The 25,853-nt window shown below is 38.0% G+C and overlaps 1 protein-coding gene across 2 annotated transcripts; it reads left to right on the plus strand.

The window, feature by feature from the left end:
• The first annotated feature begins 5,963 nt into the window (after positions 1 to 5,963).
• LOC145683746 (uncharacterized) lies at positions 5,964 to 24,485 on the plus strand. 2 transcript variants are annotated; one of them, XR_014131175.1, is made up of 6 exons: positions 5,964 to 6,213; positions 8,562 to 8,759; positions 11,322 to 11,530; positions 14,732 to 14,891; positions 20,005 to 20,194; positions 22,855 to 24,485. XR_014131175.1 is itself a non-coding variant. In XM_081755278.1 (4 exons), the coding sequence occupies exons 2-4, from the start codon at positions 8,567 to 8,569 to the stop codon at positions 14,831 to 14,833; spliced, it is 504 nt and encodes a 167-aa protein (XP_081611404.1). In that variant the 5' UTR covers positions 5,965 to 6,213; positions 8,562 to 8,566; the 3' UTR covers positions 14,834 to 17,715. The 2 variants fall into 2 exon arrangements, 1 of the variants encoding a protein (XP_081611404.1); XM_081755278.1 differs by lacking the exons at positions 20,005 to 20,194; positions 22,855 to 24,485 and having other exon boundaries at positions 5,965 to 6,213; positions 14,732 to 17,715.
• The last annotated feature ends 1,368 nt before the right edge of the window (positions 24,486 to 25,853 follow it).

Consider the following 25,853-nt stretch of genomic DNA (forward strand, 5'->3'; position numbering starts at 1 on the left):
AAGGCTTCCAAGTATTTTCCGACGTAGTCACCATCAAGGGCGCCGATCCTGGGGGGCCCGGGCCCTCCAAACCTCATGTAGCCCCCTATTGTATTTATGAATATACAATATTTGGCATAATTTGAGTGCAATTTGTCTTAAAATCTTCATATATATATACCTTATGCATCTGAATGCCCCCCCCCAAATTTACAGAGAAATCGGCGCCCTTGGTCACCATGAACCTCCACATATTTCTGGTAGTGTATGCCGTCTGTGTACTAGCGCAAATCCCAGAGGGGATGAGGGGGACATGTCCCCTCCAATCTTGGAACTATGGGTCTGTCCCCCCCATAATTCGATTTGAAATGTGTTTTGGGGGGGAAATGTGATGATTTGTGTCAAACTGCCACAAAGGAAAGTGAGATGAAATTGATGTCCCCCCAGAATAAGCATCAAATTTGCCCGCCTCCTAATGTTGAAGACAACTTTGCTTCCCTGATCCTCCACAACATTGTTTTTCAACTTCACAAATATTTTGAGCATCGCTTAACAAAGAAAAAAAGAAAAGAAAACAAAGAAAGTAAAAAGAAAACGGTCTTACTTGTTCCCCTTAATCTTGAAGACAGATTTGCGCCGCTGCCTCTGTGTACTCTGAAGCTTTTGTTTAGGGATGGCCACAAAGTTCCGGTTCCGGCGGAACCGGTTCTCGGAGATCCGGTATTCAGAACCGGTTCTAGAACCGATTCCGGACCTGGATCCGAAAACCCGGTTCCAGAACCGGATCCTAAGAACCGGTTCCAGATCTGAATCTGAAAACCCGGTTCCAGAACCGGATCTTAGGAACCGGTTCCAGATCTGGATCTTAAAACCTAGTTCCAGAACCTAATCTTAAGAACCGGTTCCAGTCCTGGATCTGAAAACCCGGTTCCAGAACCGGATCTTAGGAACCTGTTCCAGATCTGGATCTGAAAAACCGGTTCCGGAACTGGATCTTAGGAACCGGTTCCAGACCTGGATCCGTAAAACCGGTTCCTGAACCGGATCTTCTAGAACCAGATCCGTTTAGACCCGAAAACCGGTTGTGGCCATCCCTATTTTGTATACCCTCTGTATAAAAATCTGCCACCTGAGAATACAGCCAGTCCTGAACTGATGTCTTGAACACTTCACTGTCGTTGAAACTCTTCGATGCACGCCACTTTTCCAGGTGAACAAAAAGAAATAAATCGCTGGGGGCAAAATCGGAGCTATAAGGGCTATATGAGAAAAGAGGTCATTCTCTTCCTTCCCCCAATGGCACAAAACAATCACGTCCAACTGTCCTTCTTTGCCCTTTGTGAGAGTCAGTCAGCATTGTTGGCACCCACGTCGCACACAGTTTGTGATAACCTACTTGTCAGTCATAATTCGATGTACTGTTTTCACAGACACTTCTGGAAACTCTTTGGTGAGCTTAGATATTGTGATCGATCGCATTTTCTCGTAAACGCGTTTCATCAGTTCGTCCTCCTGAGCACTAGGCCTTCAGTCACCGTTCATCGTTGTGACCATTTGAACGCCTTTCCCGAAACACACTGCGCCATTGTATGATCATCTTTTCATTCATTACTGTCGGTCCGTAAATGGGACACAATCCCGATTAATGTCAACAGCATTCTGTCCTTTGGCGTTCAGAAATCGTATGACAGGTCTCACTTCACATTTGGCGGGATTTTGTATTACGGCAGCCACTTCACTTTACTGCTACCCGCACCTATTCGCACTGCAACTCCACTCGGACGATTCTATCACGACCCGCTCGGGAGAGTAATACTCCCGGAAGTACGTTTTTTCGCGCGCTACTCTAGCCAGCTGTTTTACGCGCTATCCTAGCCAGTTGTTTTAAGTTGTCACAAAATCTATATCATGGAGTACAACGGGAACAAAACGAGCCTTATATCATGGAGTACAAGGGGAACAAAACGAGCCCGGCGGGGCTTCTAACCCGTTCCTACTACTACTACTACTTATCTGCACAAAAGTAAGTAAATCACATTTTTGAGTATTATTTTCGTATTATTTTAATTTAAAAAGAGTTATAAAAATCTTTTAAAAAATGTAAAAAAAAACTTTCCTGGGGCCGGGTTTGAACTCACGCCAAAAGAGATTGTTATTACTAGTATATAGCGCTAGCCCACTCGGCCACGAAGACCGACAACGACAATCCTTTGAATTCTGTTATTTGAAGGCAACGTGGCAAGACATAGATAACGCCAACCAATCAGAACTGTGTTTTTCGTTCCTACTTCCGGGAGCATTACTCTCCTGAGCTAGTCCTATTCTATCTCTGTTGTAAGCACAGAATACTCACGCACATGCTCAACATAATCGATGTTGCCAACCCGCGGGGAAAAAAAATCGGCTCTCTTCTGCAAAATGTGAAAAGAGTTTCATAGTTCTCTGTCGGCAAAACCATGGTCAGTAAAAAGGAAGTGTTAACTGCCACCGTTAGATAGAACATCTAACTGTATTTTGGTTATAATGTTGGTGGTTAACATCAGTTCTAATTACCGGAAGGGTTCGTTGTTGTAGAGGTATGGAAAGCAGTCACTGTAAAGGCCGACAAAATTTGAAAGGTATCACCTACAAGAATTTCCGTCAAAGTTAAGTCAGTTTCGTAGAATACTACTATGTATAATGAACTTTGATGTAATAGTTGAAATTGAAATGTGAAAGGTTTTAAAGTTATAAAAAGAGTAGAACTGAGAGAAGGAAGTTTCACTCTCTACTCGGGGTTACTTTGCACCGGTCCAAAATACCGCTTAGATAGGAAATTATTACTACTGGAACCTCCTGCATTCTAAATTTAGGTAAATTTCCTATTTAGGTAGATGAAGGAATGAATTTCTTGTTGGAAAATAAAGTATAAACAGTGGCGGATCTAGAAAAATAGTTTGATAGAGGCTTCATTCACAAAGGATTTTTTTTTTTTAGAAATAACTAGACTTTTAGGCGGGCTTGATGCTTATACGCATAGGAATGACTAACGTTAGATTTTTTTTAAAAAAAATCATGCAATTTGGGTGGACTTCAGCCTAAAAGTCCCAAACCCCGTATATCTTCCACTAATTACGGTTGGGATGATATTCTTGGACATAAGGAATAACCAAGGCAAATCAGTTAACGGGGATTTTTTTTTTCTGTTCCTGAGTTGGTATTTGTGTGGGACATACGCTAAACTATTACAATCTGGTTCCTGTGCCGGTACCAGAAAATACATAATTTTCTTCACAAATATTGGTAATTCACACTAAGTACCGATTCCGGTACCATCATTCTAATATCAATATTTGTAGACTGCACGCAGTTTTGTGTAGGAAGTGAAATGTATAAATACTGATGGGAAAACATTGCACAGAAACGTTATATTCGTATGCTAACATACTTTTTTGTATGTTGTGCAAAGTAACCCCATAGCTGTGGGGTTACTTTGCACCAACGTTTATGAAACTAAATTAAATGAAATCTTTAGTAGGCTAAACGAGACGGTGATTATGAGAAATGAATGAAACGGTGGAATGAAGAAAGTGGGAGGAAACGGGAGGACCCCGAGAAAACCCACGAGCACGGTGTTTGTCTACCACAAAAGTCCACACGGCGCGAGCTGGGATCGAACCAGGGAGCCCAAGCACCGGAGGTGAACGCTCTACCACTGAGCCACTTCGCCTCCACCAAAGTTTATGTTTCAATAACTATGGTCATATCGAATGTTTACTAGTGAACTTGCACGAATGTTTTTCACATATATCTAGCTATTATATGTTTAAAATAAAGTATTGTAAATCATTATGTTTGTAAATTACATGCGATTTTCTTTAAAATTCCTTAAATCGTGTGCAAAGTAACCCGGTCTTACGGTACGCCTCGTATTACTTATATAATCTATACATGTTTAAGATTTTCAGCTATATAGTGTGTGATACGCAATTGATTTGAATTCTATTTCACTGGCTTCTCTGAACTAATGTTCAATCTAAGAGAACCCAAAGACAGACTTAAGAGGAGCACTTCAGGTCCGCCGAGCACAGTTTGGGAAACGTTATCCTACACTATACATTTAAAAAATACAGTACTTTTGACAAATTCTACTTCGAATGGTGAATATGAGGATTAACATTTTGTTATTTTTAGGGAAGGTGGGGGCATAATAGACACCTTAAGGTTGAAATTGAAATAGCAACGTTGCTATGAATGGAAAGTCGATGATTTTGCAGTACAATATTCTTTCTTCTTTTTTCTACATATGTAAATAGGTGGAAGGCATGAATGTTTTATCAAACAAGTTCTATGTGCAAATAAATAGACCTATTGTGAATTACCGTTTAACCCCAACCCCCTGAGTAAAATGGCCCCATCCTTGGAACATATACATATCAACCAAAATTATGTTCTGTTTCGATAAGAAAATGCTAGTTTCCTTATTTATTGAGAATGTTAATGAAACAATCAGTTGTACAACTACAAAACAATGAGCGGAAAACTATAGAAACGAAAATAATACTAAAATAAAGCTAAATAAAAAAGAAAATACAAAGTGGAATAGAGAGGCTATCAAAAAATTTTGACTAGGTCTCTAACATGCCAACAGATGACAAAATAAGGACACACGCTTGATCACAGGAAGCACTGACCTTCATGCTATTCACAGGGTAATTTTGTACCCTGCTCAATTCAACGCGGGGTCCCTTGTACAATTTTAAGGGGCTATTTTGTCCCAATCCCGATATAACTTTCAAAAACCCTTTATCTGCTATCCACCACCTTCCACAATGAAATCATGTATGATTGTTTGATAGCCAGACCTTTCTCAACACCTATGTGTGTACCATGTTTTATTCAAGTAATTACTTTTTTCAGCAACAACTTATACCGACGTACCATGAAAATGGTTTTCTCCGGTTATTTCACACGCTATTGAAAGTAGTGACGTCTCCCTTTCTAAACACTTCGTGCCACACTAACTACGGCTTGTGAAGCAGTACCAATTCTCTGTGACCAGAGGAACATCGCTATATAAAGGGGTGACCATCTTGCCCCAGGGGGTCATTGTACCCCCACTTCCCCTACTTATTTTCTTTTAACATTGGACATCCGGATACGAAGTTCGGACGTATTTTTTGATATACGAGCTATGAATTTTCTGACTTGGGAAAACCATTCAAATGTCAGTTGAAGATAATTCATTTTCGAGGCCAATAATTTAGTGACCATTTTCATGAAGAATAAAAATCCTTTTATATCGGGTGGAAGAAAATGATTTGGACTAGTCTGAAATGAGACTAAACTAATTTCGGGGCGACTCTGGCACAATTAAATTCGGGGGATAGAGATATTTGTCTAACGAATTGAACTCGAGTGAATTGGATGTTCTGTGGTAGAGAAAATTATTTGGATTTAGTTATTCGATTCGCCTTGATGCTATTAGACGTTCTTTACGGGCAAATGTATGAATAGTTTACGTCCAGTAAGACGAAAGCTGCACCAATAACTATGGTGAAACTAGAAGAAACTACACATTTCATTGAATTTTTTCACATAAATATTCTATTAGTTAACTGTATATTAAAGGAAAAGAATTAAATAAATCTTTCAGTTATACGTTCCACGGCAGACTTAAGGAGTTGATAATGAACAAAATGATATAACGAAGAAAGTGGAAACTCCGAGAAAAACCACGAACACGGTGTCGGTATATTAAAAAAGTCAAAACATTTCCCAAGTAACATTTTCGTTGTCAAATGGTGTGCCAACCGTTGTCTATTTGTAGGTATCGTTGGCAAAGCCACTATCAAAATGCCAACGGCAAATTCGACAATCCATCAACCATCGATGCCAACAAGCGAAAACAAAACTGTGGTTCAACGTAGGTGCATCGTTGTTTCGGCAACGCATCGAAAGACAATGTTCTAATTTGTTGTCATAATGTTGGCGTTCCGTATTAAAATTAACACAGCACCGAAGGGCTGGATGCGCGATTTGCCAACGGTGCTCATATGTTGGTCCTCCGTAACATGTGTAACGTCGTTTTCGTTGAAATTCAAGCGGTTGGCCCAAAGAGGGTTGAAAGTTAGTTTTGTCACTTCCCGGGATGCAATGCGTGCAGCGAAGTTGAAGGTTGAAGTACTGGACGCTGCGTGCTGAATCGGTTTTAGTGTACAGTAATCGCGAATCTGAAGACAAAACAAATCACAGGTTAGATAATTATATATAAATAAGAGAGTACACATATTGTATATATTGTATACATATGTACATATTGTATATAGTAAATATAACACAATTATAATACTGGGATAGTAAATCTCTTGGCGGGGAACTGCAAGGGACTATGGTGGCGGTAAAGTTGATATTATAATCATAAATTATTAAATTAAATTATTGTGACACGAGATTGAGGTTCTTTCACGAGAGAATGGGGGAAAATTTGAGTGGTAGAGAGTTATGGTAGAGACTACTCGTTCGCTGAGCTTGTGTCAGAGAGAGAGAGAAGAATGGAAAACCTGACATAAAAAATGTTTTACTATACAATATGGGTATTTACTTAAGGAACTAATCTTAACAAACATTAGTTCATTCCAGTGTTTCTCAAACTTTTCCTTGGCGTACCCGATGCAAGTACGTGATTAAAACTTTAATGTAACCCCTGCGGTAAGCTTTCTCTCAAGGAAGGGCTACTAAAAACATTTTCTGATTTGGTTAATTATTGGGCCAGTCATGGTTCGAGAAAATATTAACTAAGCTGAGATGAAGATAGGCCACAGTTGGAAAGGTTCTAGATTACTGGTCCACCATGTAGGTTAGTAGCTGGGTTGGTTTCTTTCTGTGCTTAAGTTTATACCTTTAATTTACACAGTATTGCCGAGCGAGCGTCAGCGAGTGAAGGCGGGTTAGAGCCCCGCGAGGCACGTTGTTTTCTGTCTTTATAACTGCTCAATGGGAAGGGGGACCAGTAATCTAGAACCTTGCCGCCACAGTTTTTAATATTGAGGTTACTGAATCGTTATAAAATACACAAGATTATTTACGCGACTGATTAGTTTGTTGTTGACTTCGTGAGGCAAATTCACGCAAGGATGAGCTACTTTGATTGTATGTGAGGTGAACTGTAGGAAGGAAAAGTTGGAGGATTTATTTGTGTGTGTGAGGAAGAATGACTGAAAGTGAAGTAAGTGAAATAGTAAAAGTGAAGAAAGTTGTTTTTGTTGGTTGTTTTTGATTATGTAAGCGGCACTGTATGTAGAGGTGGAAGGACTATTTCGCGGAGAGGTACATTTGATATGATATAGTAGCGCGAAAGGCATGGTGTTGGAGAAGAAGTAAGAGCATTTCAAGGGCTATTTAGCGGAGTATTTATTTTAGGAAAGGAAACACAAGAAAGCTGTTGTACACGATTTTCTTCTTGAAATTGGAAAAGTTTAGCTACAAGCGTCAGTTTTGAAGTTAAGTGACTTCTAACTGAACGGGAATGTATTTTTGCACAGTCTACAGACGCTGTATTGTATGTTAACAAGTGAAGCTTGCAAGTATTAAACAATGACAAGTGCTATTGAAATTTTTACGATCGCCAAAACCCACATGTTGTCACTGCCCTCGCTACGCGTATACCCACCGTCGTTGACGCTTCTGCTCCCTTCGGACGCACTCCCTCGCTCCGCTCGGGCCTCCCTGCTTCGCTCCTACCCTGGCTCGGTTAGATACCATTCGTTCTTTTAGTGGCCACCTAGCACAGGTTAGTATGTATTTTTGTACTGTAGCTTTTATGCCCCTAACGTGAAGTAACATCATCTAACGTAACTTAATGTAATCCAACAAAATATGACCGAATGCAGTATATTGTGGTGCTTTTTTTTCAGTTTTCAAAGTGGTCCGGCAATACGCCATTAATGCCGTAAATTTCTTTGTCTATGATCAAAATATTCATTCAAAAAGTTTATCACAGGACTGCATTGTGAAGAAAAAAGTTGTGCATCTGTATGCTCGATTTTCCAGATATTAACTCAAAGCTTCTTGTATTTCAAAACCGCGTCAGAGTAGGAGCGGAGCAGGAGGACCCGAGCAGCAGCGAGGAGGTTCGTATGTCGGGAGCATGCGCGTCAGCGATGGTGGGTATGCACATGTACGAAGATTGTGCAAAAGGCACTAACCAACTTGTGCTAGGCGGCCACTAAAGAGCACGAATGCAATCTAAACCGAGCAAAGGCAGGAGCGCAGCAGGATGGCCCGAGCATTGGCGAAGGAATGCGTCCGTAGGGAGCAGGCGCATTAGCGATGGGCTTTTTGCGCGTGTGCGAAGATTTATTTCCAATGTTAATTTCTGCATGCATGGAGATTTCATATTCTTGTGTTATATGTACAGTTTTTCCTTATTTACTTCGAGGTGATAACTTAGTACATTGTTGGTTGTTTGCCAACATATCATGTTACCACTTTTTCGTAATAAGGTACCGATGATACGTATAGCGCAAAGATATGGAATCTCCACGTATGCTACAATAGCCAAACCAACTTTACCATTACCTGCTTTTGTTCCTTTCGTTTAGGAACCATGTATCGAGTAGTTGAATTTGGTGATGGAAGCCTTGCTATTGTGAGGGAAGAATTGCTTACTCCTCGAAAAAAAGAAACGTTTTGGCCGCCTTTCAAAATAGCATCGAAATACAACAGAGCACTGCGGGAAGACCAGGCTGTGGAAGAAACATGGAATTTATTTGCAGTTAAGAAGATATGGTATGATACTGGTCAGTAAATCCACTTTAAATAAATAGATTGTTTCAATTTCTGAACAATATGCTGTTTATTTGTGCTTTCGTGTATGTGTGGGTTATTATTATTGGGTATTCAATTCCCGCAAGAAAAAAAAAAAAAAAAAAAAAAACACGTGGTCTACTTGCAGTAAATTTGAAGTCGTCTCATAAATGAAAGCAGATAATGAAATGTAACTTCCTATGATCATAAAGCTTAAAAAAAAGAAAAAAAAGGAATGTTTTGAATCATCTGCAGTGTAGCTATCCGTAGAAATTCCAGTGTTACCTTAATATTCATTCCCCAAAATTCTCGGTTAAGGGAATGGCCGGAACAATGAACTCAACGGCACAAATTATAATGTCTTTCAGTGCTGAACTACTTTTTCAAGAATATTTTGATTTCATAAGCAAAAGAGTAGACTTATGCTTATTATAATGAAATAAATAAATCTTCGAAAAGTAGTTCACAGTATTGAAAGCCATAATTTTACATCAAATGCCGTTGAGTTCATTGGTCTAGTCATTCCCTTAACCGAGAATTTTGAGGGGTTAGTATTATGTATTTTTTATTTATCTATTTATCTGTTTATTTATTTATTTATTTATGTGCTCTATGTGCTTTTTCTTTGCTTAATCTTTCCAAGGTTTTAATTTTCGTAACGGATGTTGACAAAATCACGGCTAACGTTTAGTATAAAGGTACATAATTTGCTACCGGTAACAGGAAATTATCATCAACAGTTCAGATCTCAGCTGCTTTATTTTGGATACCCATCGAAATAATTTACAGATACAGTTTAAATATTTATTTGCGTAAATATTTCAGTATTTAATTAGAAAGAGAAAATTTTAAAGCGACACATTCACTGATAGCAAATACGTTCTTGTGGATCTGTGGTAGCTATGAAAGCGTAATTTGTGCCTAATAAAAGTGCCTTATGTATATGTTTTCTTAGGTTAAGGTAGTATAGTTAGTTAGGTTAGAGATGTTAGGTTTAATTACTATGTATTTCCTTGTGGGTGTCTTCCTGTGCGAGCTGTAATGTCGTGAGGTCTGAGCTTGAAAGGTGAGGTAGCAAATAAATGCGTAAACCCTCTATGCCGGACACAACCATGGTACACATATGTTTTAGCACCGAGTGCAGAGAAAGAAAAATTAGCGTACCACAGACGTAAACTTGTAAGAAAACATATTCCTCAGATTTGTTTGACGTATATTTGAATTTGCTGTGTCTATTAATTTTCATTGTTTTGTCTTGTGTCGTCTTTGTGTAAATGTACACAATATTAAAATGTTGATGAATATGCAGATTTGAGAAATGCTTGAAAGCTGAGAGAGATGTAAATAAAATCTGTTGGATAGAAGTTTCGACTTTTGAAATTAGAAAATTTTAATGTTATTTTGGTTGAGATGGGTATATCAGTTCAAGAAAATGTGATTTTTTTTTTTATGGAACTTCCTGTCAATCTGCTTCCTCTTATACGGCTACCTTTTATGTGGAACTTCCTGAATCGTAGTTTTCATTCTACTTTACAACCTCGCCTAAGGTCTTTATGCAGTGGTCCCCTTTACCGCATGATAGCAGCAGAATCCCCCAATTTATGCCATTGTGTCACCTACGAAAGCATGATCTGTCAAATTTCATTATATCATATATTTGGTAGTTGATTACACATTAATTAGCGTGAATTACGGCTTCTACAAGCTTGCATACTGTATGTAATCACAGTTCATTCTCACTGATTATCAGTACGTCAGGGCTAATTGTTGTCCCCCTTAAAGCATATAGTCCAGTTACCTATTTACTTCTGGAGTATAGAAGGGCTTAGTATATTGCAATAGTATATACTTAATGGATGACGATGGATAATTGACCATGGGCCAGCAAAGGTCTCCTAGTCGAGTCGTTTGACATTTGTTTCGATTTCGGTAGGTGAGTAATTTAACGTCCCTCTCAGCAGCGAGGCTATGTCAAAGACGGAACCGACAGCTTAAAGTATCCTCCGAAGCACTTCACGAAATTGAGCCAAGGCATTGGGCTTGCAGCGGGATTCGAACCCGCGACCACGCGCGCAGAAGGCGAGCGCTCTAGCCTTTAGGCTACAGGGAAGGGGAGCCCCTTTGTCATTAGTGTGGTGTCTTAATGTGTATCACCGTACGAGAACCGATTTGAATGAAATTTTCACAGATCGTTTATTGGTTCAAATGACAGGTCAAGTTCGTTGGAGCGAAAAATCGGCCCAGTGGAAGAAGGTAATGCTTTCGTTAAATGTGGAAAAAGAAAATTGTTATTAACAACGTTCGTAACTTATCGTGAGACACCCACCCACACAGACAACAGAAATGCGAAGCGACTCAACTAGAAGATCTTACTTCGTTCGGTCTTTTTAGTTATCCTTATTGACTGAAGACGCATTTGCTAAGTCTCTGAAAAAACTCTTGTCAGTAAGCTGAATTTTAAAACATGGGTTACTTCTTTACGCTTCATAGCCGTCGCTAGACTGATTATTTCCACGTTACTGGCTCAGTTTATAAATATTCTGCCTTATTTGCAGGCTTTGATACACTAGCAAGACATCTTGCCCGTATAGAAGCAACACTTTTGGATATACAAGAAACTCAGAAGGCTATCTTTGCCCATTTCCGAAAGGATGCACCACTCCCCACTATACCACCTAAGTTGACACTACCGTGTTCAACTGTTGAGGACGTTGCCCGTCTCGAAGATTGGATTCAAGCAGATAAAGATCATGCAAAGGATTTGGTAAGCTTGTACTTTATTGATTATTCAGCTACAGAACTTCCCATTCCTACATACAAGGGATGGCCTAACATTTTCCTCTCTGACTGGTAGATAGGCAGAATGTCATTATCGTACCCAATATAGCTTAGAGAAAGTAACTTTGTCAGTGGAACAATTTGGAAACAACGTGACTTTTGGTCAGTGATGATTTCAGAGTATTTTCGCAGGGGTAGAATTTCAATGCCCAGGGAGGGAAAGACGTTCAAACAATAGCTGTTTTACAGAAATTTGCGCCAAGATTTCAAGCACCCGGAGGGGAATCTTGTAACTCCGGGGGGAATTTTCCCCGGGCCACCCCTGAAATCATTACTGCTTTCGGTACACACGGTGAGAATAGCATTAGAAGCTATACTGCGGAGTTGAATTAATGTCATGGTTGGGAACCTTGGAAACCCTGTTGTCCTTTGGGCATTGTTTTTCGGAAAAACTATGATGAGAAAGCAAAAATATTATTGAACTTTTTGGTAGACTTTAGTTAAATTTAAAAAAAAAAAATCAAGAAAATTTCAGTTTTCTGAAGTAATGATTTGCAACAGGTATAAAATTTCGTAACATTTACCAAATGCACCACTTTTGGAATTGGAATTATTTTAAACTAGCCTTCAGCAAACTTAATTTTATTAGTATTATTTAAATTTCTATAATGTTTCCCTTTTAGGTGAACAACTTTGAATAGGAATATTAGTAGACATGCCTAATTACCGAGATATTGGTCCTAGTTCTCTATTTATGCTACTAATTATTTATTGTAATGTGAACATAATATTAAAAGAGGCATAACTACAAAACGCCATGTGACATATGTTAATATTTTCCTTGCTTTTTAAAATAATCTCAAACCCTTACCTCCCCCCATATATATATATATATATATATATATATATATATATATATAGGGTCTATATAATTTTTAAACAGTAGTTTTTCATCCTAAATCTTTATTAATAACTTGAAACTGAGTCTTTACAAAATAACTTTATAGTGTCCTGTCATTAATGTGTTGGACAAAGTACGATATGATATTGTAAAGAAATGCTAGTTAAAAAAATATCAATAATAAGTTACGCAATCTTTGGTGAACGTCGTCCGACCTCATCAATCCGTGAACCAGTTTTTTTTAAAATAGAGAATTGTAATTTTCTTCAATTTATAGGAAATTTAATGCTCTAAAAAATAATATCCAATAATATTTTTGCGTTTCTATCAGTTTCATTAAAAAAAAAAAGCCAGAATACAGCAGAGTCTACCAAGTTTTCCACTGGTATATATCAACTTGTCTTAATTTGTTCTACTGATACCTCTTTATACCTAAATATTTGATATTTGATAATGAGAATAAAATCATGGCTAGATATTCATTCAAAATGGAAAAGTATTTATCGAGTACGTGTCATATGTCATGGTATCTTATGTACAGGGTGTCGGATTAATGCGTACAAAAAATCCATACTTCCAAAGATATAGAGTGCTGAAAGCGTGGGAAAATGTATTTCACAGGCCTATAGCTTCAAAACTATCCAACGTAGAGAGTTCAGTTTAATATCTCACAAAGTAAGTCTTACCTGTTCTGTTTAAAATTGCATGTTTCAAAACTCTGCAATGCGTGCGAAGGGGATATTTCGCTAATTCCTTTTGCACCCATTGCAGGCTTTTGAAACCTCCATTTGTAAATAGAGCACGTTACTTCCTTTGTAAGATGTTACGCTAAACTCTCTACGTTTGATAGTTTTGAAGCCATAGGCCTCTGAAATTCATTTTCCCGCACTTTCAGCACTTTATATCTCCGAAACTATGAACTTTTGGCTAAAATTCAAGATGACTTTTTTTTTCTTAGTTTGACATCAGGTATCTACCCTTAAATTTTTTGTACGCATCAATCTGACACCCTGTATGCTACAAATAGATATATTGCATTAATACAATTATGTTTTAGGTTGAGCTAGTGTCTTTTGCTTTCTCTTACGTTTTAAACATGTTTATATATTAATCTAGCTGCGAAATCGAGTAATGGGAAGCTTAGGGGGTATAACATTTTACCGAGTGTCAATTGATATATTTTGATTTATGGATCCGCAGGGATAATTAAATGGCTTGTTGGCATTCTTGAAGTTCTCGAATTTCGTCAGGAGTCGCCATTTTGTGAAGTTACGTCAGTTGTCAGAAGTACACTGCTTTATAATACACGAAAGTCTTCTATATGCAAATTTGGTATATGATTGTATGAAATGAGGTTTTATAAGTTTCAACAAACGTGATACTAGGATGCATTAAATATATTTTCTATATGGTGGCCAAGTTTTCAAAACGGTAAACCATGTGCCAACAATATGAAACAGCCCCTCCCGGTGGGAATTTATGATGCACACTTTTTTTCTGTCTTAGTTTTATTTGTTAGCCACTTGTCAGTTACAGCTCAACCCGTAAAATCCGCCTTTTTCCAATATGGTCATCGCTAATCTTAAAATGTCGATATATATATCGTGATCCAAAGTACGGGGGAAAGTGAATTTGGTGTTCTTCAGGCCGGAATAGGAGAGGGGCAAGAATGGAGAAAAGCATTGACCCTGTTCTGCATGGCAGTATCTCGACATTTGCTTAGCAGTACTGAAAAAAGTAGGGAAAACAGTCACAATGTCTTGCCAAAGGAAATTTCGTGCTGCGGCCAGCCATCCTGAATGAAATTTTCCCTGTTTTATGGTCCGCCATGAGAATGTCACTATGTGTACCTCTGTAATGCCAGGGCCATTAGCTTTAATATCCTTGTCTCTACTTTGTTTTGACCTGAGCCTTAAGTGAAATAATATGAGGACAATTATTACTGTATATGCGTCTTGAGCAGCAATCTGTAGTTTTATTTAGAAATGATACAATGGTCTGTAGTAATGTGTACAATTGAGGAATTTGATGTAAAAATGACCCGAGTTCAACAGAGTTATTATGGGACTCTGGTCATTTTTCCACCCAACTCCTAAATTACTTTAGTAACCTCCAATTGTGTTAGTTCATTTTACGCTAGTATGACTAAATATTTCTGTATGACATGTACTTATTTTAGTCACAATATTCAATTATAAATTAATATTTTTTCATTATTTTTAAAAATTATTACCTTTCCTATCACTATGGATTCCGTTTGTAATTTCGATATTTTACCATTTTCAGGAGGTAACGTTGAGTCTTGTAGGAGGGACTAAAGTTCAATATATTACAAGAAGAATTCTTGCCAGAATCTTCACCAATACACTGGCTCTACGACACAACTAGACGGGGAAGAACAATAAACTAGCCCTCAAAGGATTACACGTACTGGATATAGTTCGAGGTTAGTTTCTTGAACACGATTTTGAGCAGCTAATGTTCCCGTTATTTTTAAAGCAATATTCGTATCATCAGAACCACCTCCCCCTTTTTGGTTGGGCATTACATAAAATTAAAGTCCCGAGTATGTACCTGTTTGGACGAAGTTTGGACACCCCTGCTACGGCTGAGAATGTGCTTTCTATAATGATTTGTGCACTGTTGAGAAATCTCAATTAAAAACTGAATCTTTTAGACACATCAAATAATAACCTAATGGAATCACTACATGCCATAATTGTACCTTCGTGATTTTCATAAAAGGATTTTGCCAAGCAGCAAGTTACTGAGCACTGTACCCTCAAACGAGTTATATATTAACGAAAATAGTTCGTTAACATTAAAAAAGAAAATACAAAAAATAGCAATGCCTTCTATTTTGCAGATAACTACTTTGCCTTCTATGGGACTAAACTTTTGAGTTCATCTTAATAGATTATTCTGCTTGAGTCTATTAAGTTAAATTGCATTGGTCAATCCTGTTAGTATGGCCTGCAATTTTAAATGTGAACTAGTACATCGAAAGTAAATAAACTTGTAATACGCACATCGAATGGCAGGATTCAGTCCATACCATTTCCAAATAACAGTCAGTGTGTCGTTAGCGTAAATTCTGGAGATTCATGTTTCATGCTGAAAAATAATGACATTGTAATAGTAAAAAGTATTTCTGATATTTCCATCTATCCGATTTTTTCTCTTGAATGTGATGTTCTTGAGAAGACAGATTTTTACACATTGCCTTTAAAAAGTAGCAAGCTAGGTGTCTTCAAAGTAAAATCAACTAAGACAAGACAAATTGTTATTTACTCTTCAGATCTGTATAAAAAATGTGTCAAGTTACCTATTCCAGTTTGTAATAAATCTTTTGTTTGTGTTCCATATTGTAATATGAAAACCTTTTTTTGATTGCTAAAAATGATAACAAGAAACAAGCAGTTCAGCTATATCTGTAGTATCACGAAGTATATATATTGATGTGGTGTAACTTTGTGCATAACCCCAATTTGTTCTACAGTAGTGACGATAGTAACATAAGTACTGCTTTCAAGCGTTCAAATATATCAGTGTCTATTTTTAGGAATAAAGAAATAATTCGCACGATGGTAATTTTTAGTAATAGTAGTAGGACAAGCAGAAATCACTTCACTTCAGCAGTAATTTTAAGATTCTAAACCAAATATTCAGTAATCAGGATGAAGGGCAAAATGCTTTTAAAAAGTTTAAGAAGTACTTACATTTAAAACATGCTGCAGAAAAAGATGAAACATTTCCGAACTAATCCTTGGCCCCCCTAAGAAAATACCACGATAATAACACTCACAAAGAGAAAACTGATTCTATTTGTGAGTGCTATTATTGTCCTATTTCCTAGAGGGTCCAAGATTAGTTCGGATTTTTTTTTCTTAAATCTTTTTCTGCAGCATGTAAGTATTAGTTTGAGTGCATTTGTTGTATTCATTTCTTGCTTATTCTTGAACGAGTTTCCACCGATATGGAGAAGTCAATTAATTTTCATCAAAATCATTAAAAAAATCAAATATTCTTAAATATGACTTGACCATCAAGATATTGCACATGCTGCGTGAGTTAACATCCTACTGACCAGTTTACACGATCCATGCCTTAAGAGTGGACTGGACCTTTGGTTCGTTTGTCAGTTTCTCATTAACGAAAACAGAATGAAATGTAACTTACCAAACGCAACTAGTTTAAATCATCTTCAATGTTGCCATCTTTATAAATTTGCGGTGTTTTTAGAATATTTAAATTGAAAAATTTCTGTTAAGACAGCAGATAAAACAATGAATTCAATGGCATTTAATGGTAAATTATATTGATTCCAACGTTGGAAACACTTTTTATATATTTTTATTTCTTTTCTAGTAAGCAAAATAATACAGAATGACACGAAAAAACACAATTATGTTTATTACAAATGAAAAAAAAAAATATTTAAAAAGTAATCCACAGCGTTGGAAGTCAATATAATTTGTCATTAAATGCTATTGAGTTCATTGTTCTATCCAAGATTGTCTGTCTTAAGCGAGATTTTTGTGATTTTAGCATTCTGTCAACACTGGAATTTCTAAAGATGGCAACACTGAAGATGATTCAAACAAGTTTCGTCTGGTCTATTACTACGATCATGTTAATCTACAGTTCATTATCTGCTTTCGTTTATGAGAAACTGACCAAAAAACAAATTGAAAATTTTTACTGGACTAAGTAAAGGAATATTTGTTTTCGTTAAAATTTCTGCAGGATTTACACACAGTCACCCTTAGGTGACGTTTCTAGGCAAATTTGATTTCAAGTAAGTGTAAAATTAGGAGCATTTTCTAAAACAACAAATCAATATTGAGAATTTCGTTTGCACTTGACTCAAACGGCACCTGCAGATGGTTGTGAATGCAGCAGAAAAGGTTAGTGAAAATAAATATTCTTTTACTTAAAGCGTTGATCCTGTAAATTGATGAGTACGATATAGATTTATACTTCTCCGAATTCTTGGAAGCAATACTTACTTTGAGAGAAATGTTCAGTTCTTTTAATCATAGTTTTATGTTTTGTAATCACAAACGTTATCTTATGAATACACCATATTGAAAGCAATGCAGTTCTTTACAGGAACAAGTTTAGCTTTTTTTTTTTTTGTAACGATACTTTTTATGTTAATGTGATCCAACTATTGTGAAACATATTATGTGTTTTTTGGTCTCCTGCATGAGAATATGATGTAATATGAGTATTTCAGTGTACAGATGGTGCAATAAAAATGTTTCTTTATACTATATAACATTATTTTATTCTATTATTTCCTAAATATTCTTTTAAATTTTCAATCACAGCTGACTACTCGGCATAATCTTTTTTTTTTTAATAATTAAACGCAGTATTATCCAGTGTTTTTTTCCTTTTTTAAAATATAGTTTTGGTCCTACTGTGCAGCTATTTAACGATTGTACGGCATGTCAGAATCTTTGCTTTTATTTGTTATTATCGCATAATGATAATTTTTCCTTCACTTCCACCCACCCTTATTTTTCCGTTGTTTTGCCAAAAACCTTGCGGTATCGTTCTCTTTACGTTCTAACTCATAGCTTCTAAGCTATTACTGGCCAACAATCATGACACTACAATGGGCCAACGATCATTAATTGTCTCTCATACTCACCCACCCCCTCTCCTCTCGTTCTTTTGCCATGCATTTCAGGCGCTTCTGTAATGCTGTACAGTACTCTTTTAGTTGTGCCTCGTATTTTGTAAGTATCCCCGATGGATATGAGTAGTTACGCTCGTTGCCTTGTAATCAGGGCGTCCCGGGTTCGACTCCCGGTCGGGACAAGTGGTTCGGATCCCACATTAAACTGCAATAGTTCCGTCCATCATCCCATGCAAGACAATGGCAAACAACCATGGGTTCACCTTGCTCAGAGACCTTCGGGCAGAATACCCATCATGTCTGTGATCTGCGGTGTAGCTAATTAATTTCATTTCAGTAACACACATACTCAAGAAAACACTTTTCCTGTTGAGGTAGATGTAATTATATAGCCGTGTTACTGAAATGAAATTAATTAGCTACACCGCAGATCACAGACATGATGGGTATTCTGCCCGAAGGTCTCTGAGCAAGGTGAACCCATGGTTGTTTGCCATTGTCTTGCATGGGATGATGGACGGAACTACTGCAGTTTAATGTGGGATCCGAACCACTTGTTCCGACCGGGAGTCGAACCCGGGACGCCCTGATTACAAGGCAACGAGCGTAACTACTCATATCCACCGGGGATACTTACAAAATACGAGGCACAACTAAAAGAGTACTGTACAGCATTACAGAAGCGCCTGAAATGCATGGCAAAAGAACGAGAGGAGAGGGGGTGGGTGAGTATGAGGGACAATTAATGTTCGTTGGCCCATTGTAGTGTAATGCTTGTTGGCAAACTCTTGGGCCATCATTCTACCATTGTAGTATAATAACGGTTGGCCAACCGTGATTTTCACGTTAGCATTTCGTAGGTACTTCGTTGGCCCAACTCCATCATGGTTGGCACACTGTCGTCTATTGGTTGGTTGGTCAACTGTACACAATCTACTGTTGGCCCAACGTTGCAAATAATTGTCGGCATAACGATTTGCAGTACCGCCAAAATCACCGTTGGCCAACCAACTATGGTCGGTTGGCCCAACAATTTTCCAACCCAAAATGCTACTTGGGTTGTGAGTTAGTTGAGTAATATCCTAAACTACTGGGCCAATGGTTGCAAAGGAAAGTGATATTCCTTTCAGATGGATCTTCACGCTTTGACTCCATAGAACTGAATAGAGTTAAAGGTAGATACAAATATTATATATATATATACAAGGGCGGATCCAAGGGGACTATAGGGGCTATAGTTCCCCCTCGACCCTCAGGTATACACTGGATAAAGCGGCAAACTATGGTTTAGCCCCTCCCTTGATCATATCCTGGATCCGCCACTGTATATATATATATATATCACAGGAGAAATTTCAATACTATTATAGAGTAAGAATCCGTCGTTCGCTTTGTGGACGAATTCATCAAAATGGATGGCGGAAGATACATTCAAGATAACACACTGAGGACATGTGCTAGTACATCAGTAACACAATCTGGTATATCAAAATTATCTTTTCCAACAGCCTAGGATCACGACAATCACGTGAGTGACCTATAGAATATTTCTAAAACTTGCGGCGATAATTTCCTCATTTGAGCTCTGGTGAGGGTGATCAGAAAGTAAGGTTACACATCCTGCAGTGGAACATATATAGATAGATAGATAGATAGATAGATAGATAGATAGATAGAGAGAGAGAGAGAGAGAGAGAGAGAGAGATATTCTGCGGGAGAAACAGTATATGTCAGAAATTGGCCACAATGAGATAAGTTAAAATTGGAGATCTATGTGTCATGCTCCACCTCTGGTTAACTCGGTATGAGTTGAACAATCGCGTCTTGGTACTGTTAGTATATGTGATTCATATTTATCTTAGGTTTTCAAGAGGCGATTTTTTATTTTACCAATGTTTTTTTTCACTTATAGAAGAACGTTGGACTTTATGGAATAGTCGGATAGTATGGAATACCTCATTATCTCGCCTGTGATGTGCTACTTCCAAGCGGAGAGCAAAGAAACTACTACCTCACGTTCCCATGATGCCCTCTGATTGTGATATTCGTTATGTTGGTAGACGTGAAAATGTGTGATTTCATATTCGTGGAAACTTTTACAGGTAAGTGTTTTACAATCTGTATCTTGCTATTGAAATGTAATAAAACAATAATTCTTTGTTTGCTATGACGTTGGATATAAATATACAGAGTAATAGTTTTGATAAGCGTTATTCTTCTATACGCCATCGAATGCGTTTAACAACGCTTTCGTTCCCAAGATGGTGGGGAGGGTAATATGGCATAGTCTACAAGGAAAGCATGATATTGCGTGTTGCCCGAGAAAAATATCTACGGAGATTGAGCAATTGCACATACATTTATACAGCTGCCCTTCAATACGAATAGTAGTCTACGTGCTTCAATAGAGGACCAAAACGAGGAATCGTCTCGACTACTACGGGTCTCCTTACAAAACACAATCTTATTACGACGTTAAGCAAAAAACAAATTGATGAATGTGTGGAAAAGAGGGTTTCTCAACTCTTCTCGATGTGCCATGCAGAAGAAATCGAAGAAAATTAGTGGCAGATTTCTAAGAAGAGCAATTATGATGTATCTTTCAAATCTGGCAATTCATCAGAATCTATCTATCTACCTGGCACAGTGACTGATGACAACAATGCTAAGTGTATTTTTTGTTACGGCAAATTTTCTGGTGATGCAAGGAGACAGCTTTGGGTCCAGTGTTCATCATGTTGAATGTGGGCGCACAATGACTGTGCCGGCGCTGGAGCAGGGTACTATATTTGTGACTTTTGCAAGTAATCACGTTGTTATGACTTGGCATTCGGAAGTTTCATATATTGTCATTGTATTCTTTTTTTTTTTTTTTTGTTTTTTTTTAGCAGAAAACTCATGTCTTTTCTACAATACATTTGTATTCCAATGGTTAATTTGGCCCACCCCTGTAACGATATTTCTTTATCAAGGTATGCATAATAAAGCCAAATATATAAGGTGTATACCCGTTTTCCTTTTAGTTTCAATGTGCAATTATTAACTGAGTTACAAGCGAAACAAAAATAGTATTCCATAATACGCAACTCGACTGTTTCTTCAGCGCAGTTTAGTTATACATTTTTTCACAAACACAATACAGCGAACAGATAGTACATACATTAGGTTATTTTTCGACATAGTCTCTATATTGGTTGAGGGATGTATCGCATCGTGGGGTGAGTTTGAAGATTCCCTCCTGTAAAAATCGTGCCCTTGCGTGCGTGTTCAGCTATGTTGTCACGAAGTGTTTCACCTCCTCGTCTGAAGCGAAGCGACTGCTTCCTTCGTCATCAGATGCCGTAACGTAATCTTCTTGTTGTCTTGAATCAGTTAATCCACGCGAGCTGTGTTCAAATTTGTTGATGCCGTGCTGGGTCGGCCACTTCACTAGTCGTCGGTGATGTTTTCTCTACCAGCCACAAACTTTCGACACCATTCTGCGACATGCTCACGAGACATTAACCTCTACCAGCTGCCGGAGAATTTCAGCCGCGGTTACATCTTTCGCGCACAGAAATCGAATAACTGAGCGGACTTCTTCATGAGACCAGTCTTCTAAACGAGTTGCCATTTGTGTTTACCTACAACTAGCGCCATAGGTGGTGGGCGGCTGAAACTCTGCACTGTTGCCAACTCCATGCATTAAAATTACCCTACACTTCTCATTTCTGTATAACAGACGAAAGTCCAGAAATATCGGCCTTCTAATCTTAGTTTCTGATCCTCCCTCGTTAACTTTAATGAAGATAAAATTTCATAAAGGAAATATACCTGACGAAGGTGGTGATATTTTACCGAAACTAACACAGTTATTACTATATATATATGGTCTGATTTATATACCAATTAGGATAAGTGTCACATCACGCCCGTACTCAAAGGGGTCTTGAGGGGGCCCGGGCACCCCTAAATTTTTCCTGGCCCCCCTAAAAGTTTCACGGTAAGCTTGCAAATGATCTATAATATGGTTGTATCGCCCCGCCCCCTACATTTTTGAGCTGGCTACCGGCCTGTGTCACACTAAACCCCTTTTTCTCCCATCTTCTAAACAGCGTATGAGAAATAACATTAAATTTTAAAAGGTGACCCGAAAAGGCTTAAATTCGACATTGAAACTTAAATATACTAATAAAATCGAGCCTTAAATCCAGAATGCGTAAGTTATACGTAGTTCGGAAGCTACAACAAATAGTATTCATATAATTAATTACCAAGCGTATGGAATATTTCGTATGGAAATTGTAATATTTCGAATTACTCACCAAGTATGTTTCTGAGTCAATTTTTCTTCTGATATTTCAAGTATAACACTCGGACACTCATCCTAAGGAGAACATAAATGATTTAAGCCCTTTTGTCCTATCATGATGACTGTCTCTCATCAGTCGTAATTTAAGAACATTGCAAAAATTTTATCGATATTTATGTCTTTCCTAATAGTTTCTAATTTACTACATACACGCTGTCCTAAGAATAGCACATTTTACTTACACTCTTATTCATTTCTGATTTAGGTTTTCTATGTGATGAATTCTTCTTTATTAGAAGGTAGTCCTTTTTATTCAACAATTCAAATCGCAAATTTTAATGCACATAAATTCAGAGCGTACTATGTATATCTAAACTGTATATACATATGTTTTTACGCTAACTTGTGTTTGTGTTGTTGATACGAGTGACAACAAACTTTTAACACAAATTTCTTTCTTTTTTTTTTCAGGTGTCGTGCGCAGCTTGGCGTCCGTTTCCTATCCTCTAATAGGGTAGTCCTGACACTTTTCTGCGACAACGGACAGTTGTGGAGAATCTCAGAGAGCGCTATGCACAATAACAACAACCCTAACGGCGTGAAGTAGTGCTGCATCACCGAGTTCCTCCTGAAGGAAGGCGTGAAACCTGGTGAAATCTTGCGTAATATGGCCAAGAACTCTCAGTCGCATGTGTACGAGTGGTGTTCAAAATTCAAGGCAGGAAGAGAATTAGTTCTCAACGTGGCCCATACTCCACGTCGAGCCACTGCAGTCAGCGAAACCAACATTCCTCGCGTAAAGTAGCTCATTCTCAGTAATCGACGCATCAATGTGGCAGATTTGAGTGCGAAAACGAACATCAGCATGGGAAGTGTGGAACGAACATTTACTGCAGGAAACAATCGCAAGAATCACCTGTGATGAGAGCTGTGTGCATGTGGAGACATCCAGACTCAACGCCGCCGACACAAATTCAAGGCACAAGCATTCACTGACAAAGTGATGTTAATGATATTCTGGAACAAAGATGGGGTGATATGCACTGATTTCCTGGCACGCGGAGCCACAATCAATGCAGTGTACTACAGCAACCTCCTCCTGATCAAAGATGTTTTGAGACAAAAACGCCTACAAATTGTGAAGGATGGCGCTATCATCCTGCATGACAACGCGTGTCCTCATACGGCCACCACAAAGGTCACAGCTATAATCGAACTTTGTTGGGATATCCTAGACCATCCCGCGTATAGCCCCGATCTATCGTTTTGCGATCCATCTTTTTGGTCCCCTCAAAGAGCACTTCAAAGGACAAAAATTCCACACCGACGACAAAGTCAAAACGCATGTCCTGAAATGGCTGAAAGATCGTCCCAAAGAAATCTATGCTACAGGGATACGGGCACTCCCATATGTATGGAACAAGCGTGTACGTGGGGAGTATCTTGCAAAAGAATAGTAATTGCTTCGCATGTTGTCTTCTCTATGTAACTGAAAAAAGTTACGGTTATAACTTGAACGTCCTCGCATAATTGGTAATATCGACCCAATCATAATCAAGCTTTCCTTTATCGGTGTTCAGTAGGTGGATATTTTGCCTTTCTGATGAGTATTGGATTTTTTTTTTTTTCTATTCCTATTCACTGTATTTCTCCTCCTTTCCGGAACGCTCATAATGAAACATACTCTTCATTATTTAATGTTCCATTCCTCCTCGGACGATCTGAGTTGAATCTATTTCTGATTATCTCATGTCCCATTTTTAATCGACACATTCATAGTTGAACCTATTTCTAATTATTTGATGCCCATGGCCTTATTTCACACATTTCGCGTAAAATGCGCAGTGTACTGTAACAAAACTTGCCACAATTAATTATAAATGCAATGACTGTTGCACTCGCTGGTGTGGTTTTATTTCCTTTGACCGTCGACCGCCACTGCGGTGCCCAAATTAGTTCAGTTCGCTCAATGTTTATTATTACTGTCAGTTGTCATTTCAGTTCAGTGTTCCATTTTCCAGCGGGTTGCACAATATTACATAGGGTGTACCGTACTGGAAAATATCCTCGAACCCCTGTACGACATTTTGAAGGTATATCAGTAAACAAATAAAACCATGTTTTAATCGTTTGCAATTTTTCTTATGGCCTAGATTTAAGTCTGAAATTTCCGTAGAAACTATACTGACGTTCGATAATCCGAATTTAACAGCGCCTCCTATGCTTTCAGGTCGCACATAACTTGTGGAACATGCACTATAAATCCATCGCATTGTTGTTCCCTTACAATCCAATGAAGCTCTTTTCATTCCTGCTGCTGTTCCTACCGATAAAAGTCGATAACGTGCATCGTCGTAAGCGCATGATATTGATTTCCGGTTAGTTTTGCCTGAAATTGAAAAATGAAATGAAGTCTGAGTTTTACGTCCCACGGTTATGTCGGTCAGGCTAAAGGAGACGGTGATGATGAGTAATGAATGAAATGGTGGAATGAAGAAAGTGGGAGGAAACCGGAGAACACCTAGGTACTGGTTCGGATTTACTTTAAATAACAGATCACATACTACACAACCTGTATGTTAAAAGGGAACGTTGCACACCAACAAATCAATCTTTTCGTTTGTATTTCTATGTATATTCGTCCTATTCTTTCTCTATATCTATGCATAGCTAACCATACACCCATCTCTTTCCAAATAACTACCGCCCTGGCAGCAATGCTCCAATGGTACCAGTCAAGCAGCATTGGTCTGGCCAGTAGCTAGATGGTTGACTTACGGAAATGTAATATCGTTGGCAATCCAATGTCGTGAGGACGATTCAGTGTGTCTAAAATTCCAAAATGAAATTTCGTGACTTTTCTTTCCCAAACTATAAAATTTAGTAGCACACTCAAGAGCGAATTTGGGTAAGAATTGGGCCGATTTTTCATGCTTGCGATTTGGTAGCGTCTAAAGCAGACCATACACATTTTTGGTAGTGAATTTTGACGTTTTATAGAACAAAATTTTCAAGTCTATACCTATATTTGTACAGATAAAAAAAAATCGTGACCCAAAACCTAAATTTCTTTACTTTCATGGCAGTTTTCCGATGTCGTGACTTTTTCATGACTTTCGTGGCCGATCGACACCCTACGATTGGGAACAATCTGAATGAAACAGGCAGAGAACTGTAGTGAAAGACACCAGCAACAAAGGTTATGATGATATCTGCGATATACTGACCACACATTCAATTCACGTCAACTTAAGGCTTCGTGGCAATAAGTTTGGTTTATACCTGAATGCAACCATCACGTCTATTGCAACCTTCCATTCCTAAAAAGTTCCTCTTCATACGTGCGCTTTCGATTTTATCCTCGATTCACTGTTTTCTAAGTTTAAAAAATGCTTCCATGAAAGAATTTTTCACTAATGATTACTATCCAATGAATTCGGAAAACAGCAAAAGAAAAAGTCCTTATCCAT

This window comes from Thermobia domestica, chromosome 4, assembly GCF_964235325.1.
Source record: "Thermobia domestica chromosome 4, izTheDome1.hap1.1, whole genome shotgun sequence".
NCBI classification, from domain to species: domain Eukaryota; kingdom Metazoa; phylum Arthropoda; class Insecta; order Zygentoma; family Lepismatidae; genus Thermobia; species Thermobia domestica.

Bases quoted from the DNA above. Each gene is read 5' to 3' on its own strand.
- LOC145683746 (XM_081755278.1), top strand. From the start codon at position 8,567: ATGTATCGAGTAGTTGAATTTGGTGATGGAAGCCTTGCTATTGTGAGG. The intron at 8,760-11,321 runs GTCAGTAAATCC...CCTTATTTGCAG, and splicing joins GAAGATATGGTATGATACTG to GCTTTGATACACTAGCAAGA. The intron at 11,531-14,731 runs GTAAGCTTGTAC...TACCATTTTCAG, and splicing joins AAGATCATGCAAAGGATTTG to GAGGTAACGTTGAGTCTTGT.